This window comes from Balaenoptera borealis (genome assembly GCF_965194805.1).
Source record: "Balaenoptera borealis genome assembly, chromosome: 4".
Classification (NCBI taxonomy): Eukaryota; Metazoa; Chordata; class Mammalia; order Artiodactyla; family Balaenopteridae; genus Balaenoptera; species Balaenoptera borealis.
The window spans coordinates 49,281,036-49,297,784 of NC_138861.1; the positions used below are offsets into that span (position 1 = coordinate 49,281,036).

The 16,749-nt window shown below is 36.2% G+C and overlaps 1 protein-coding gene across 5 annotated transcripts in view; it reads left to right on the forward strand.

The window, feature by feature from the left end:
* Positions 1-16,486, forward strand: part of MAPK10 (mitogen-activated protein kinase 10) — a 356,081-nt gene extending 339,595 nt beyond the window's left edge. For 4 of the 5 annotated variants that reach the window (XM_082391154.1, XM_082391155.1, XM_082391156.1 and 1 more), the window contains 3 exons: positions 2,206-2,269; positions 3,970-4,047; positions 15,594-16,486. In XM_082391154.1, coding sequence (XP_082247280.1) covers positions 2,206-2,269; positions 3,970-4,047; positions 15,594-15,736 — 285 coding nt within the window. In that variant the 3' untranslated portion in view covers positions 15,737-16,486. Of the gene's footprint in view, positions 1-2,205; positions 2,270-3,969; positions 4,048-15,588 lie in introns of all 5 variants that reach the window. The other variant, XM_082391158.1, reaches the window with a different exon arrangement.
* The last annotated feature ends 263 nt before the right edge of the window (positions 16,487-16,749 follow it).

Here is a 16,749-nt window from a genome sequence, read left to right on the forward strand (position 1 = left end):
CCCACAGGATCCTGAGCTGAGTCTATTGTTAGAAGAGGCGCCAACAATGCACAGAGCTCTGGGTGGGGCGTGAGCTCTGAGAACTGTGCACACTGGCCTGCGGGGGGCCTGGACAAGGCCCACTTAGACGAGGACCTCACCACAGCTTTATACAAGCTCAGGAAGAGGCAAAGCAGAAAACCTACCACTTGGTGAAGCATCTTTACATAACCAGAGTTTGGCTTTACATTAGCTTACTTAGATGACAGTTTCACAGATTTTCCAAAATAACTTCGTTTTACTCATTCACTCATTAAATCATCATATTCCTATAATTGGGAAGTTCTTTATAGTTTGGGGTAGAAGGTCCTCCCTCAGTCAGGTCCCGGGGGCAGTGCCCGATCATCCCAGTGCCCTTAACTTTATATAGTCAGTGTTTCTGTGTCCTCACTAGTGTCATGGGGTGGGATGGGGTCTTGTTTTGTTTAGCTCTTTCAGTAAAGGCTACTCAGTCAGCCACATCTGAATCCCAGTAGCTGGTTTAAAGCCTTCTGTCCCAGTAACGATCACAGGTTTTAAAGGAATGTCAAAGTCTTTTATTTTCATGTCCAACTACTTCTGTAGTATGTGAGGCTGCCCCAGCATATTAGGGCTAGGATAAGTATTCATGTCTGTTATGATTCAGGCTACCAGAGATTCTGCATGCAGTAAAGAAGAACCATTGTGGTATTAGGGTGCTGCTCCCAGGCCAAAGAACCTCCCACAGAAGTCAGAAGCTGTCTCTGAAGATATTGTCCGAAGTGTTCCTACAACAGCCATTTTTTTTTTTTTTTAATTTTATTTATTTATTTATTTATGGCTGCGTTGGGTCTTCGTTTCTGTGCGAGGGCTTTCTCCAGTTGCGGCGAGCGGGGGCCACTCTTCACCGCTGTGCGCGGGCCTCTCACTGTCGCGGCCTCTCTCGTTGCGGAGCACAGGCTCCAGACGCGCAGGCTCAGTAGTTGTGGCTCACGGGCCTAGTCGCTCCGTGGCATGTGGGATCTTCCCAGACCAGGGCTCGAACCCGTGTCCCCTGCATCGGCAGGCAGATTCTCAACCACCGCGCCACCAGGGAAACCCTACAACAGCCATTTTTGAGGGATGCTGTCCTGATAGACCTGAGTCACTTTATTGAGTAACTGTTAGTTTCTTACAAAAAATGGCTGCTGTTGGAGTGTTGGACAGCATGAATTCTGGGACCCCGTCTCATGACACCAGACATTTTGCAGCTCTTCTTTGCCCTGAAGCCATTATTAGCCAATATGCCTCCTCAACTCCTTCTCTCTCATCTCTATTTTTCCAAGAGATTTTTTTCTTTCCGTGTTACTTGAGATGAGTTGGAGCTACTCTATGTCACCGTGATAGATTTCCCTAGGTCCAAACATTGGGAGGAAGAGGTCAGGGAATCTATCTGAGACCTTCCTTCCTGGAAGGCACCTGGATTTGTGAAAATCTCTCCTTTTCCAAGTCCAAATTTCTCATCGCAAGAGAAATGCTGATTCAATGTTAGACTAAAGGTCCTGTCACATCATTTCTCCTAGAGAGGGTTAACTCAGGGGCCACTCAGGGGTTCAAGGTGACACATCTCTCTAGGCAACTGGCAGCTGCTTCTGCCTAAGGGGGGAAAGTATCTTAAACCATTTAAATATAGGGCACACAGCTATGTATAAAGATGTTTTATGATGCTTCACACACACACAAAATTGATTAGATCTAAATATTTCTTTATACTGGGAACTAGTACTACTATCTGTTGAGAGGTATTAAAGAGTCTTTTTCACAGGGATCTAAAATGGAACAAAATCTTATCAGTCTGGGATAGTTTTAGTAGGGTTCTATTATAGGGCTAGTGAATGGAGGAAATAGCCTCTGGGTCCTTGTAATCAAGTGTCTTGTTTGCTTTTTAAAGACTGAATATTAATTGCTTACACTTGAGTTCTGAATCAGAAGGTTTTGGGAAGTGAGCTCTCAGGATTTGGATTCTGCTGGATTATTTGGCATATAAATGAATCCTTCATAAATTTGTGGGGAAATTTTAACTTCTGTACCACTGTAATTACTCCACAATTTATATGAGATTCTGATCACCACTAAAATCAATGAATAGCAAAATATTCTCGTGCATTGTAAGAGTTTAGTTATTTTTAGTTTATTATGGAAGGTTTATTGTCTGTTTTTATTCTGCAGCCCCCACCCCAGATATACGACAAACAGCTGGATGAAAGAGAACACACCATTGAAGAATGGAAAGGTGACCCTACTGTTTAAATAAGTGTACCTTTTGCTTTATTGAAACTCGGAAAACATCTTTAAGGCTTTTCCTTTTAAAACAATTTAGTAACAGATGATTTTCTAAGTGCTAACCTCTTAGACCATTTTCAAAGCTCCTAAAACTTCATCTACCTTTTCATACTAATAACAGTATTGCATTTACTCAAGAATGAAAGGACTTAATTACTGTCACTTTTTAAAAAATAGTACTGATTGTCAAAATATTTGTCATGGTGGAGGGCAAACTTTAATTCAAAATTTCAGAATTAAACATTCCATGTTTGTACATAAAATTATCACATAAAATGGATAAAATTATGCCTGAGATGGTTTTAGTCATCATAGAATAAAAGATAGTGAATATATAAATTCATTCACTTGATTTATAGGACTTGAAAATTTAAATGAAAATTCATGTATCTGAGTGGCTTATTCTCCTTTAAAGTAAGAAAAGAGCGAATGAATACATTAACATTTTTTTCGAGAAAACTTTTTCAAACACATACTGCATGATCAAGGTCATACTCAGGGTAAGACAAGGTAGAGAAGAATTGTTCCACTAACATAAATAACCACAGAGTAGAATAAATATGATAAAGCCAAATGCAGATTATAACACATGATTAGGTCATTATGAGGAGGAACATAAAGGGGAGATCTGAAGGGAAGAAACATTTGCGCTACCTTGAAAGAATTAATAATTATAAATTTGGAAAAGAAAAAAAATTGAGGAAAATACCAGAATGAAGATATAAGAGGAAACCAAAGGGTAAGAATGAGCAAAAAGTGTTATAAAGTTAGTAAAGAGAATCCCCTGTTCAAGAGGTCATGTTGGAGAGTATGGAAAAATAAGCACATATAAACAGTAGATCAAGTAAAAAAAAAGATGAGAATGATAGACAGAAAAATACTTGATTTGATCTAAATAAGGACCAGAAGGCACTCAGGGGTTCAAGATTAGGTAAGTGATAGGGTATAAATGTCACTTGAGGAGGATGGACATAGACTAAATTCTGAAAAACTGAAGAAATACCTGTAAAGGATGATGATTATATAAATTGTAAGCCATTGCAAAGCACGAATGAATGGCACAGAATAATTTGTAGGTAAAAGCTATAAAGTAAAAAGTAATGAAGATATACATATTTTTAATTCTAGTAATGAAAAAGCCAGAAATGGATGCAAGTTTGGGAATAAATATAATATTTTTTTAATGTTGGATTTTATGCAAGTTTAGTTTTGCAAATCCAAGATTTGAATCTAGCAAAAAGATGAATAAGAGTTGGAAAACTGATAGAAAGTAACAATTTAAAGCCACATGAAGAATATGTATATCTCTTAGGAAGTGAACATAAAAGAAAAATGGAGGTTCAAAACTGAGCCATTAAAATCCATAAGAGATAAAATTAGAATGCATCAGAAATCTCCCAAAGAGTTCAGAAAACAAGTAACATGTACTCTTCATACATTTTCTTGGTCAAATACTTTATTGAGCACCTACTTTTGCCAGGCTCTGTGTTATTGCAAGAAAATGTAGAAATAGAAGAGTAAAGAAATTCCACTTGGTTTATAATTTACTCAGCCCCATCAAAATGTTATTACTTGTCATTAACTAATGAATCTTCTCTTTGGGTTAAGGAGAAAATTGATTTTTATAACACTGATAACTGTTTCTTACAGAACTTATTTACAAGGAAGTCATGAGTTCAGAAGAAAAGACTAAGAATGGCGTTGTGAAAGGACAGCCTTCTCCTTCAGGTACTCACTCTCAGTGAATAACCAATAAACCAATACTCGTGTATTTTTCTTGGCCTTAAAGAGAGATTGTGGTCAATAACATTGCCAGTAGAGCATATGAACTAATATCACATGACTGTTTCTCCCTCTAATGATTTTAGTTTTATTCCTTTTGATGTTTAGTGTGGCATTCATTCTGATTATTCTGATTATAATGACCTAGCACAAGAGTTCTTTCAGAACTTATTTTAAGATAATAAGGAATCTTAAAGAAATGTTAACATGGGCTGGTTAAAGGGTAACTGCACCTCATCAAAATTCAGAGCCATAATGCCCTCTTGACCACTGAGTCAATGTAGAGTTCAGGAATCCCTGCAGCCAAAACCTTTTCCTTCATTCACTCTAATGTTTGCATTCTTCCCAAGGTTGATGTAACCGTAGTTGAAGCCTTAACCAAGATGGGATCCAATTAAAGTCAGCATAGAAAATCTTTCAGTTTGCAATCTACAGAATCTAACACACATTTGTACATATACGTATTTTACTGATCTTACTAATGTGCTTTAGAATTATTTGAGGTAATTTACTTACACTTATTAATGCTAATATATTTTTCCTAAGACTTATGCTTTGAATAGAAAGAGAATATCTTTAGATTTAAACAACACTCAGATCATGCTGGCAGAAATGTAGGCTGCAAATTATTAGTTTAGAGGAAAGTATACCTGGTGTCCTACCTTTGATGTATAATTTTTTCCCATGCACTTTATTTTTTCATTTCCATCTTTATTTATTTTTTTATACTTTTTATTGGAGTAGAGTTGATTTACAATGTTGTGTTAGTTTCAGGTGTATAGCAAAGTGAATCAGTTATACATATACATATATCCACCCTTTTTTAGATTCTTTTCCCATATTGGTTATTATAGAGGTTTGAGTAGAGTTCCCTGTGCTATACAGTAGGTCCTTGTTAGTTATCCATTTTATATACAGTAGTGTGTATATATCAATCCCAATCTCCCAATTTATCCCTCCCCTCCCTTTCCCTCCTGGTAACCATAAGTTTGTTTCTACATTTGTGACTCTATTTCTGTTTTGTAAATAAGTTCATTTGCACCATTTTTTTTTTTTTAGATTCCACATATAAGTGATATCATGTGATATTTGTCTTTCTCTGCCTGACTTACTTCACTCAGTATGACAATCTCTAGGTTCATGTTGCTGCAGATGGCATTATTTTGTTCCTTTTTATGGCTGAGTAATATTCCATTGTATATATGTACTACATCTTCTTTATCCATTCATCTGTCAATGGGCATTTAGCTTGCTTCCCTGTCCTGGCTATTGTGAATAGTGCTGCAATGAACATTGGGCTGCATGTGCCTTTTTGAATTATGGTTTTCTCAGGGTATATGCCCAGGAGTGGGATTGCTGGGTCATATGGTAGTTCCATATTTAGTTTTTTAGGGAACTTCCATAGTCTTCTCCATAGTGGTATGGAGGTTCCCATGCACTTTAACTTGCTTCAGGAAACAGGTAGGATGAATTAATCAATTCTTCACACTGATAACTGCTCTTTAGTTTGTACCCACAGCCACTATGATGCCCAAACAGATGCAATTCTTGTATGACCTGCGTTTCTCACCTCTAGATTTGAGGAAATGTCCAATTCTATCTCGTCTTCCCTTTCCTCAAAGAGGGTTAAAGGAATCATTGGGGTTGGTAGTCTACCCACACTATTTATTCAGCCTAGCATCCATATTGATACAGGTCTGTAGAAGCTGCTTCTAACTTACCTGCATGTTCCATCTGCTGCTGATTAAAGAACCCAAAGCCTGAATCCTACAGCCTCAAGATACCACCTGCTAAGGCAGAAAGACTGCTTACCTTAAGAATTCCCATAATGGCCAAAACATATTTTCTTACAATCTTTAAGAAGACGAAATACCAGGATCCAGTGAAGGGTGACCTAGCATCTCAGGCTGGGACTGGACAAGTTTAGCAGAGTGTCATCTTTATTTCAAATTATCATTAATTCATCTCTTTTCCTTTTTTCAAAGAGCTCAGAATCATGCCACCCACTCCAGAACACCCCATCTTCTGCTCGTTTCCTCCTCCACTTTCCCCTTGGCCCCAACCAGGTCTCCACAGCAACTAATCTGTGATGACATAAAAATTCATAATTCTCTTTTCAATGCTTTCACAACACTTCTACAAAAGTCTTCTTATTCCCATGATTCATTTTATGCAAACTGTACAGCTCAGAGTGGGAAAAATGGGATTAGAAATGGTACAAGTGAGATCAATTAATCATTAATTCATGAATGGTCTGCCATATGAAGAAAGATTTAAGTATTTGGTAAAGGAACAAAGTTTGTATGTTATTAAGACCTAATTCTTTAATCATTAAAACCATAATTCTTATGCAAAAATAAAGTGATTGCATGAAGAAGTTTCTTTTAACTCATTAATGAGGGTAATGGCAGAATAACAGTTCCATGAAGATATGAGAAATTAGGATTTACATAGTCTGTGGAAAAAAGAACACTGAAATAAGATTACTAAATTAAATCAAAACTTGTAAATGTCCTACAGGGCAACCAAACCTATCTTTGTAGTTATCTTTTCTACCAGGCAGAAAAAAAAAAACAGAGTTTCACTTTATCAGCTTTCTACGAGTTTACAGTGTTGTAAAACATCTGGACCCTAATCAATTGAGAATATTAAGTCCAAAAAGTTATGTTCCACAAAACAGTCAGATGACCCTTAGGAGGGCTTGTTAAAAAATGCTCAAGTATGATATTAAAAAGTTACATGCTCATTTTTTGCACTAATCCCAAGTGTTGGATAATTTTCCTGAACAGTGTCTAAGGCTATTGACATAAATAATTTCTACATGCTCTGAATAGATGAACCTGAGTCCTGACCGAGTAAATCCTTTTTTAAGTTTGCAAGAAATACATTTAAGGTTAATAAGGCCGAAGACTAGGTTACAGAGCAGTTTGTTATTTCTGGAATGACTGGAAAATAAATGCATTCCACTACAATATTTAATGATGAATATAACTAGTCATAGAGAAATTAAAATATTGGCCAGAATGCATGAGATTGCTGCCAATTCAGATTCAATTTGCTTAAAATCAAACACATCCTCTCTATTTAGATTCACCCACTCAGCAGTAAATTTTTTTCTCAACTTTCCCATTTCTATTAATGGCAGCCCTATTTTCTTAGCCTCCCAGCCTGAAACCCCTGATTGATCTTTTACTCCATACTCACCTTATGACTGAGTCATTTTCTACATACTAAAAATTTTGTTTGCTGGATGTCTTACATCTAATTATCATGCCTTTCCTTTAACATCATTATGATTGAAGTTTTCCTGAAATAATTTTCCAGACTTCAGTCTCTACCTAAGTTGATCTTTCAAAACTATAGGTTTGAGCAATAATTCCACTGATCAGTGCCTCCAATGGCTTTGCATCACTTATAATTTAAGCCTAGTAACCTCTCCCTGACATGGACAGCCCTCTGTAATCCACGTTTTTCCACCTTTCATACTACACCCATTCTAGGCTCCTGTATTACCATTGTCTTACTTGACTGGATCCCCACCTTTTGGAATGCTGCCCATTCATAAGTATTCTCTTATTGAATACCACCTTGTTCCAAAATATTTTTTATATCTGTTCCAAAAGACTTTTCATATCTTCCCAAAGAATAGGATCTTTTCTTCATATGGGTCCTACTAGTACCTGCATTTTAAACATAGTCTTATTACCCTTATTGATTGAAATTCACTGAAAAGAAAGATGGTATGTATTCACCTTTGCGTATCATGCAGTGCCTGAGTGTTGTGCCTTGCACATAATATTAGCTTGATAAATATTTGAAAATTGCTGCTCAGGTTCTCCCTCAGCATGTTTCTTGGTGCTATTCCAAAGACAGAATTCAGGACAGGATTATAACTTTAATATAGTATGCGATTCAGTATGTTCTTATGCCAGTAAATATTTATTCACCCTATTAATCACCATGAAGATAAACGAACCAAGTATCAGTACATAAATTGTTGCTTTTGGCATTTGCTCATGCTTCAGATAAAGGTTTGCTGCTTTCAGGTGGTTGTTTGATTTATTCATTTTTAGAAATGCATATTCCTGAATTTCTTTTGCACGCCTGTTTAGTTTAATATGTTAATGATTAATTATAAAATATGCCACGTAGGCTCTATGTGCATGTGAGAAGGCCAAACTATTTTTTAACCATTCCAACTACCTGTAACAATACTAAATTATCTACCTTCTACGCATGCTCTAAACTATAGTTGACTGGCTTAAACAATTTATAGTTAAAATGATTGTGGATTCAGTCTTTCACTACATGATTTTAAAGGAAAATATTCCTGGCTTAATTTTGAGAAATCATATGTATAATATATATTATATGACATATTTGTGTCTGCTGTATTTGTGTGTATAATGTGGAGACATAGAATAGCCATGTGCTGGAGTTGACTCTTCCAGCTCATGAGAGCCACTTGTATACATCCAACTATGAGTTTTTTGACCTCATATTGTAGCTTGAAATCTACCATGCAGGATTTAAGACATAGAAATTGGCCGACTCTACAAATCAAGGCATTCCTCCCCCCTGGAGAGCCAATTGTTAAATTTTTATTGGAACACTACTGTGTGTCTGTGTGTGTGTGTGTGTGTGTGTGTGCATGGTATATATATATATGCAATAACCTATGCTGGAAAGAAAAAGCAATTACCAAGAAAACTTTTGAAAAGTCAGTTTTTTTTGCATTCTTCATTATATTCACCTTTTCTCATTAATGTTGCATATCACATTTTATTTTGTAAATAGCAAGGATGAAGTAATATTACAACATAGACTCCCTTAATATTCAGTCACAGCAATGCTGGGAGCCCCGCAGCAAGGGAATAAGTTAATGCAGTTTCTCAGTGACAAAATTGTTCTAATACCCAAACTCATGTTTTAGTGATGCTTTTAAAATATAAATAGGAAGTTAAATGTGCATTTGCCTAATAATACATAGGTTTGAAATTTATTGATGGAATTGTAGATCAATAAGAAATAAATCTAAACCTCAGATACATTTCTAAATAAATAATTGTACTCCCTTCTGCTATCTGATTTCACTTGAATAGTGATTTATTTTCAAGAATAGCATGGCTGCTTGCTTTCTGAATTGATTTGTAAAGATTGCTGAGGGAATAGCAGTCCGTGAATATAAATAAATTTTCATCTAAAAGTATTTGTTATAGAATGTTAGAGCTAGAACAGACTAGGAGGTCATCTAACTCTCAGTCTGTTCACCGCCTCATTGTGCCTGAGAAGTAAACCTCCCACAAGTAACAATGACTCGTCAAGATAGGGATGCTTAACATCAGGATGGGTAGAGATTTTTTAGAAACTCTACATGGAAGATAAAGTTCTTCAGGTGATTTTAACATATAACCCCTCCCCCTCCATATTCTGCACCCCATGGGAGTGTGTCCCTCCCAATTAGTCACAGATCTAGTCCAACAATTTTTTTACTTAAAAACCTCAGCCCCAAACAAATTGAAGCTGAAGATCATGAAGACAGAGAAGGAATATATCTCAGTGTTTTTTTAAAAATTCTAGTAGTTCTAATTCTTTGTGTCTACTTTTTTTTAATGTTTGGATAGGTCAGGAAAATAATTTCCTTTAAGAAGCAGAACAACCTTTTCCCCTGAAATAATGAATACCTTTGGCTAGATAACTTCTAGCTGATAAATTTTTGTTATTGTAAGTTACTTCTTTCCATAAAACCTAATTTTTTTCAGGTAAAGTTGAAAGTAGCTAGTATTTTTTGTTTGCAACTCTGTTAGTATTTTCAGTTAATTTTAATGACATTTTTATTGACAAAAATTTGTAATACTTTACTGATGATAAAACATTTAAAAAAATGTGTATCTTTACTGGTTTCTCTGAAAACAGTATAGGAAGAAGGGATATTTATCACATTGCTAGTATATCCTGGGCAAGTGGACGTTATAATCAAGTTCAATTCAGTTCAGTTCTATTTAAGAGATTGTCACAAACTGTTTGGCAGTAAATTAATAACTTGAAACCAAAATCTATGTCTGGACCCTTCTATTATTTGTGTTTGGTTTTATGGTTTAAACGTTTATTTATTGCCTACACAAAAAAACAGACTTGAGAGGATCATCCAGTAAAGCCAGAGGTGGCTACAGTCAAGAAAGCATATATCATGGTGCAATAGAAAAAGTAATACAGAAGTAAAAGTTTTTTTATATTATAGTGGGGGACAATTTTTAACAACCATCTCTTTTTAAAAAAAAAATGACTGATTATAGCATTTACTAATTTCTATGCTGTAAATATTCTCACTGTGATCAACTTCAAGCTACTGATGTGACATCAATGCGGGCAGAGTTGGAAAGAAATGCTAATAACTGACTCTCAAAAGCCACTCCAGCACACCACTAGATAATACACATGATTCTTCCACCATAGCATGGTATAAAGAGGAAAGGCTTCTCATACAACCCTTCTCATGGGAATGAAATGGGGATTTTATAGAAGAAGCATTAGAAGAGAGAACCTCTTTTAAAGCATTAGTGCTGTAAGAAATCAGGAACAATAATCTATGGAACCCTAGAAATACAGCTGATAAAGATTCTGAACTTTGAGTAACTGAATACCAGCTATAATTTGCATTCAACTTTGATAAAATAGATGGCAGGACCATTCCAACATAGAAGATAGAAATTACAGAAAGCCAGCTGATGAACAAAAGGAGAAGAAAGACAACTACAACAAAGTGATTTCCCTTAGCCAAAACTAGGTCAGCAGTTTCATCCATTTCATAGCAGGGAGAAATTTGCTTTCCCTCACAGAACCTCTCTAGAAGAGTACACACAAAAGATACTCAGCATTTTGTTAAACTGAGTTCTTATTCTCAAGAGTTGCTCAAGAGTTGAGATAGAGGAAGATAGGAGAAATTAAGAAATATAATGAAAGAAATCAAAAGAAGCAAGGGAAACATAAACATGAAGTAATCATGTGACAAAACTATATATAACAGGCTGACCCACATGGCATAACACTTAGAATGGTAAGTACGTTGAAAATATGCTGATTATAAAATAGGTGCAATAGGAATGTGATCCCCTGTATATGAAGAATTTATTAAAAGCTGCCCTGACTTTTGTTGCCTTCATTCAGAATTATTTATAGATAAAAATTTGTGTTTTACTGGGGAAATTTCTTCAATATTTTTTGTATAATTTCTCTAGCTGCCATTGTTGTGAGTTTGTGTTTATTTATAAACATAAATCTTATAAGGGAGCCTAATCTCAGCTAAGTCTTATCTCACCCTGCTTGAATCAGTACTCAGCTTTAACTGTGACCATTGGAACATGTCCACATAATCAGTTTCAACCAGGAAAGGAGAAAAAGCTTATCTCAAAAGAATACCAGGTCTATTTTGTTGAGATACTTTAAAATACTTTTTGGTTTGCATTAAGCCAAGGGACACAGAATAGCTAAAACGATCTTGAAAAAGAACACAGTTGGAGGATTCACACTTCCTTATTTCAAAACTTGCCATAAACCTGTAATAGTCAAGACAGTGTGGTATTTGCATGAATATACACATACAGATCATTGAAATGAAATTGAGAGTGCAGAAATAAAGCCTTATATTTACGATCAATTGATTTTTAACAAGGATTTCAAGACAATTCCATGGGCAAAGAATAGTCTTTTCAGTAATTGGAGCTAGGATAACTAGATCTCCATATGCAAAAGAATGAAGGTGAATCTCTACCTCATCATATGCGAAAATGAAACACAAAATGGATCATAGACTTAAATGTAAGGGGTAAAATTATAAAACATAGGAGTAAATCTTCATGATCTTTGGTTAGGAAATGGTTTCTTAGATATGACACTAAAAGCACAAATGAAAAAAAAATAGTTAAATCCAACTTAATATTTTAAAAATGTGCTTCAAAAGACACCATCAAGAAAGTGAAAAGACAATCCATAGAATAGGAGAAAAACATCAGCAAGTCTTACATGATAAGGGACTTGTATCCATAATATATAAAGAACTCTTACAATCCACTAATAAAAAGAACATAACACAATTTAAAAAATGGCCAAAGTAACTGAACAGACATTTCTCCAAAGAAGATATACAAATGTTTAACAAGCACATGAAAAGATGCTCAACATAATTAGCCATCAGGAAAATACAATTAAATCACAATGATACCATTTCACATACATTAGGATGGCTATCATCAAAAAGATAGATAATAAGTGTTGGAGAGGATAGGGGGAAATTGGAGCCCTCATACACTGCTGGTAGGAATGTAAACTGATGCAGCCACTTTGAAAAACAGTTTGGCTGTTCCTCAAATATTAAACATGGAGTTATTCTACGACCCAGCAATTCTCCTCTTAAGTATTTACCCAAGAGAAATAAAACCTTGTACATTAATGCTCATAACAACATTATTCATAATAGCCAAAAAAGTAGAAACAACCTAAATGTCCATTAAATGACCAGCGACTAATAAATAGATAAACAAAAGTGATGTATTCATATAGTAGAATGTTATTCAGCCATAAAAAGGAATGAAGTAGTGATTTAAATGAACCTTGAAAATATTATGCTGTGTGAAAGAAACCAGTCACAAAAGATCACATATTGTATGATTCCATTTAACTGATATGTCCAGAATAGACAATTTTATAGAGACAGAAAGTAAGTTAGTCATTGCCTCGGGTTGGTAAGAAACAGAGTATAGGGTTTCCTTTTGGGGTGATGAAAACACTACAAAATTGATTCTTGTGATGGTTGTACAACTTTGAGAATATCCTAAAAAAACATTGAATTGTACAAATTAGTTTTGTGAATTTTGTCTCAATGAAGCTGTTAAAAAAAGTTACATGGGCAATATTTTATATTTCAAGTCAAAACTAAATCTAAACTCTAGTACTGTGATTTGAAAGCCATCTGTAGTATAGGGATATATTGTCTAGGAGATAGATGGACAGTAATCTCACTCTGTTGGCCCACAATTGATCAAGCCTTTATTAGAATTCTGTATCTCATTTTAATTGCTACCCTTTAGTAATGATGTGGAAAAATTGAATATGATTCTGAGAAGCCCATCACAGTGATGCTCAATTATTACAGGCCAAAGCTGATGTAAGAACATGAGGATGTTGGTATAATTTAATCTAGAATCAAGGGGAAAAGCAGAGCTGGGTATTTGGGCTATGTAATCAAGGGTTGTCTGCTGGCATAGGAAATCTACTAGTATATGTCATGAGAGGAAATGAACTAGCTCTGCATCATAACTGTAAAGGATATAATTAAGTAAAGTTGGAATAAATTGAAACCAGATAACTTCACATTATATATTTTTCTGGTAATGAGAGTAAAATTATTTACAGGAAGATGTTAACAAGACAGATTTAAAAATCTAGAGACACTTAAGATTAGGAAGTACAGATACTTTTAAGAGTTTAAAGAACATGAAAAATGCATAAGCCTTTTGTATATGAAAATACAGGATACAAATGGATATACATTAAATGATTACAGTTAAAGAAACTTCCTAGCAAAAAGACTAGAAAGAAATATACCAGAAGTTTAACCATTCTTATCATTAATTTGAGGATGAGTGCATATTGTTATCTTTTTTCCTGTATTTTTTATATTTCTCATAATTTACATAAATATATTTATAATCAACACACAAAAATTTTAGAAGCATATAGGGTACATATAATCTGTTTTAGTTTATGTGTGTGCATCCTCTCCAGATACTGTCACATTTTTAAAAAAATATTTGTTTCTTATTTATTTATTTATTTATTTATGGCTGTATTGGGTCTCTGTTGCTGCACGCGGGCTTTCTGTAGTTGCAGCAAGCGGGGGCTACTCTTCGTTGCGGTGCGCAGGCTTCTCATTGTGATGCCTTCTCTTGTTGCGGAGAATGGGCTCTAGGCGCATGGGCTTCAGTAGTCGTGGCATGCGGGCTCAGTAGTTGTGGCTCATGGGCTCTGGAGCAAAGGCTGAGTAGTTGTGGCTCACGGGCTCAGTTGCTCCGTGCATGTGGGATCTTCCTGGATCAGGGCTCGAACCCGTGTCCCCTGCATTGGCAGGCAGATTCTTGACCACTGCGCCACCAGGGAAGTCCGACTGTCACATTTTAATCACATTTTTTCCACAGGAAAGAAATGTCTATGCCAGGAACTAAGAGATTGTGTTAACCTCTCCACTTCATTAGATTTTTTTTTTGGAATTATTAGAGCTATCTGATAACACTATCTTATTTGGGATTTATGATTTTCACCAAATATATCTTACACACTATATTTGCTCAAATAAAATACAATTTAGTGAGAATTCCTCATCTCTTATTTAAGATACTTATACTTTAGATATTTTTAATAGTGAACTATTTCACAAAACATACATTTTACCACCCATATTGCTTGAGTATAAAGAGAAAAAGTGATTGGACTCTTTCCAGGGTGCTCTGGTTTAATTTGATTTTACAATGCCACTGGCTCATCTTTCCTTTGTGGTTCTCAAAGCTGTTGTAGCTCAACAGGTATTTACTGAGTGATTACCATGAGCAAGTTTCTTCTCAGAGTTTCAAAATCTTTATATTCCCACATAGCAGATAAATTTTTAAAATTTTGCAAATTAATCTAAGTTAGTAATTCAGAGTTCTTATTTGGAGATTCCCAGGTAAGCAAGCCTGCTGGAAAGTAAACACACAATCAAGAGGTGTGCTCTGGCTTCTATTCTTTTTTTGGTCTATTGTAACTTTCATCCACAGTCCTAGTTGGCTTTTCTATATGGACTTTTAAGTTTGATGTCAAATTAATGACTATGTAATAATATTTACTTAATATACATTCATTTCTCTAGAGCTGTAGCCTCCAAGTAATTCTTATTTCTGGGCTTCCCCTCAGCCCATACTTCTGGGGTAGGCATCTTACGTGTGTTTGTTTTAATAGCTCACTGAATTTGAAAGCATCCAGGCTCAGATGATTACATTAAAGGGTTTTGCTCATTTGCCTTCTCCATAGAACAGTGGTCTTCAGCCCTTGACACCACAGTCTCTGGGGAGCTTTTAAAACATGCAAATGCCTTGACTTCACCCAAGGCCAACTGTATTACAATATTGGAGGTACAAGGGGTGATTGGGGTTTTTAGTGGTGTTTTTTTTTGTTTATTTTTTGTTTTCCTTTAAGAGCATTACAGGTGATTTCTAAGGTAGAGTGAGATTTGACAATTACTGCATTAGCCTGTGAATAACTTGTGACCAGGGATGCTGTGTTGTTATCTTGATTTTCACCATCTAATACAGTGCTCTGTATTCGTTGTTCTATGAAAGTTTGTCAAATGAGTGGTGGACCAGACATCCCCTATCATATTTGCCCGTGCCTGCGACCTGAGTGACATTCAGCTGAGTCCAGTTCCAGGTTTAGTCATGTTGGTCTTCATTTTCTTAGCACAGGTGCAGCAGTGAACAGCAGTGAGAGTCTCCCTCCATCCTCGTCTGTCAACGATATCTCCTCCATGTCCACTGACCAGACCCTGGCATCTGACACTGACAGCAGCCTGGAAGCCTCGGCAGGACCCCTGGGTTGTTGCAGGTGACTAGCCGCCTGCCTGCGAAACCCAGCGTTCTTCAGGAGATGATGTGATGGAACACACACACGCAGACACTCACGCACACACACAAACACAGACACGCAACGACAAGAAAACAGCAAGGGAGAGAATCCGAGCCTAAAATTGAAACAAATCTTTCAGCCTGCTTCTTCTCCAGAATTCTGTATTGCAGCTAAGCCAAATGTATATTTAACTTCTAGTTGCTCTTGCTTTGGTCTTCTTCTAACAATGCTTACTACAGAAAGCAAATCAAACACAATTAGAGAAGCCTTTTCCATAAAGTGTAATTTTAATGGCTGCAGAACCAGCGACCTGTAACTGCCCTTTCAAATGGCATGACAAGGTGTGCAGTGGCCCCATCCAGCATGTGTGTGTCTCTATCTTGCATCTACCTGCTCCTTTTGGCCTAGTCAGATGGATGTAGATACAGATCCGCATGTGTCTGTATTCATACAGCATACTTACTTAGAGATGCTACTGTCAGTGTCCTCAGGGCTCTACCAAGACATCACGCACTGGGGTACCACATGGTCCATTTCATGTGATCTATTACTCTGACATAAACCCATCTGTAATATATTGCCAGTATATAAGCTATTTAGTTTGTTAATTGATTAAGCTGTATGTCTTACAAGAAAACATGTAAAGGGGGGAAGATGGGGGGAGTGAGCTCTCTTGGACCCTTGAAGATGTAGCTTCCAAATTTGAACTGATTAAATGGCACCTGTATACCAATTTCCAGAAAGAACATATGTGATGCTTATGTACAGTGTGGGGTGGGAGGGGGTAACAGTTTCCAGGTGCTAAATGTTTTTTGACCTTTAGAAGGAAGGCAGGAATAAAGGCTGAGGGTCTTTTCTCTGATAGATAGTGGTGGGGCAGTGAGGAGGAAGGCATGAATGAGATTATTAGCCAGATACTAGGAGACACCGACATTCATATTTTAGAAAGGAGACCCCATTTGCTGTTTACAAATCATGTGTCACAACTGGCAGGTG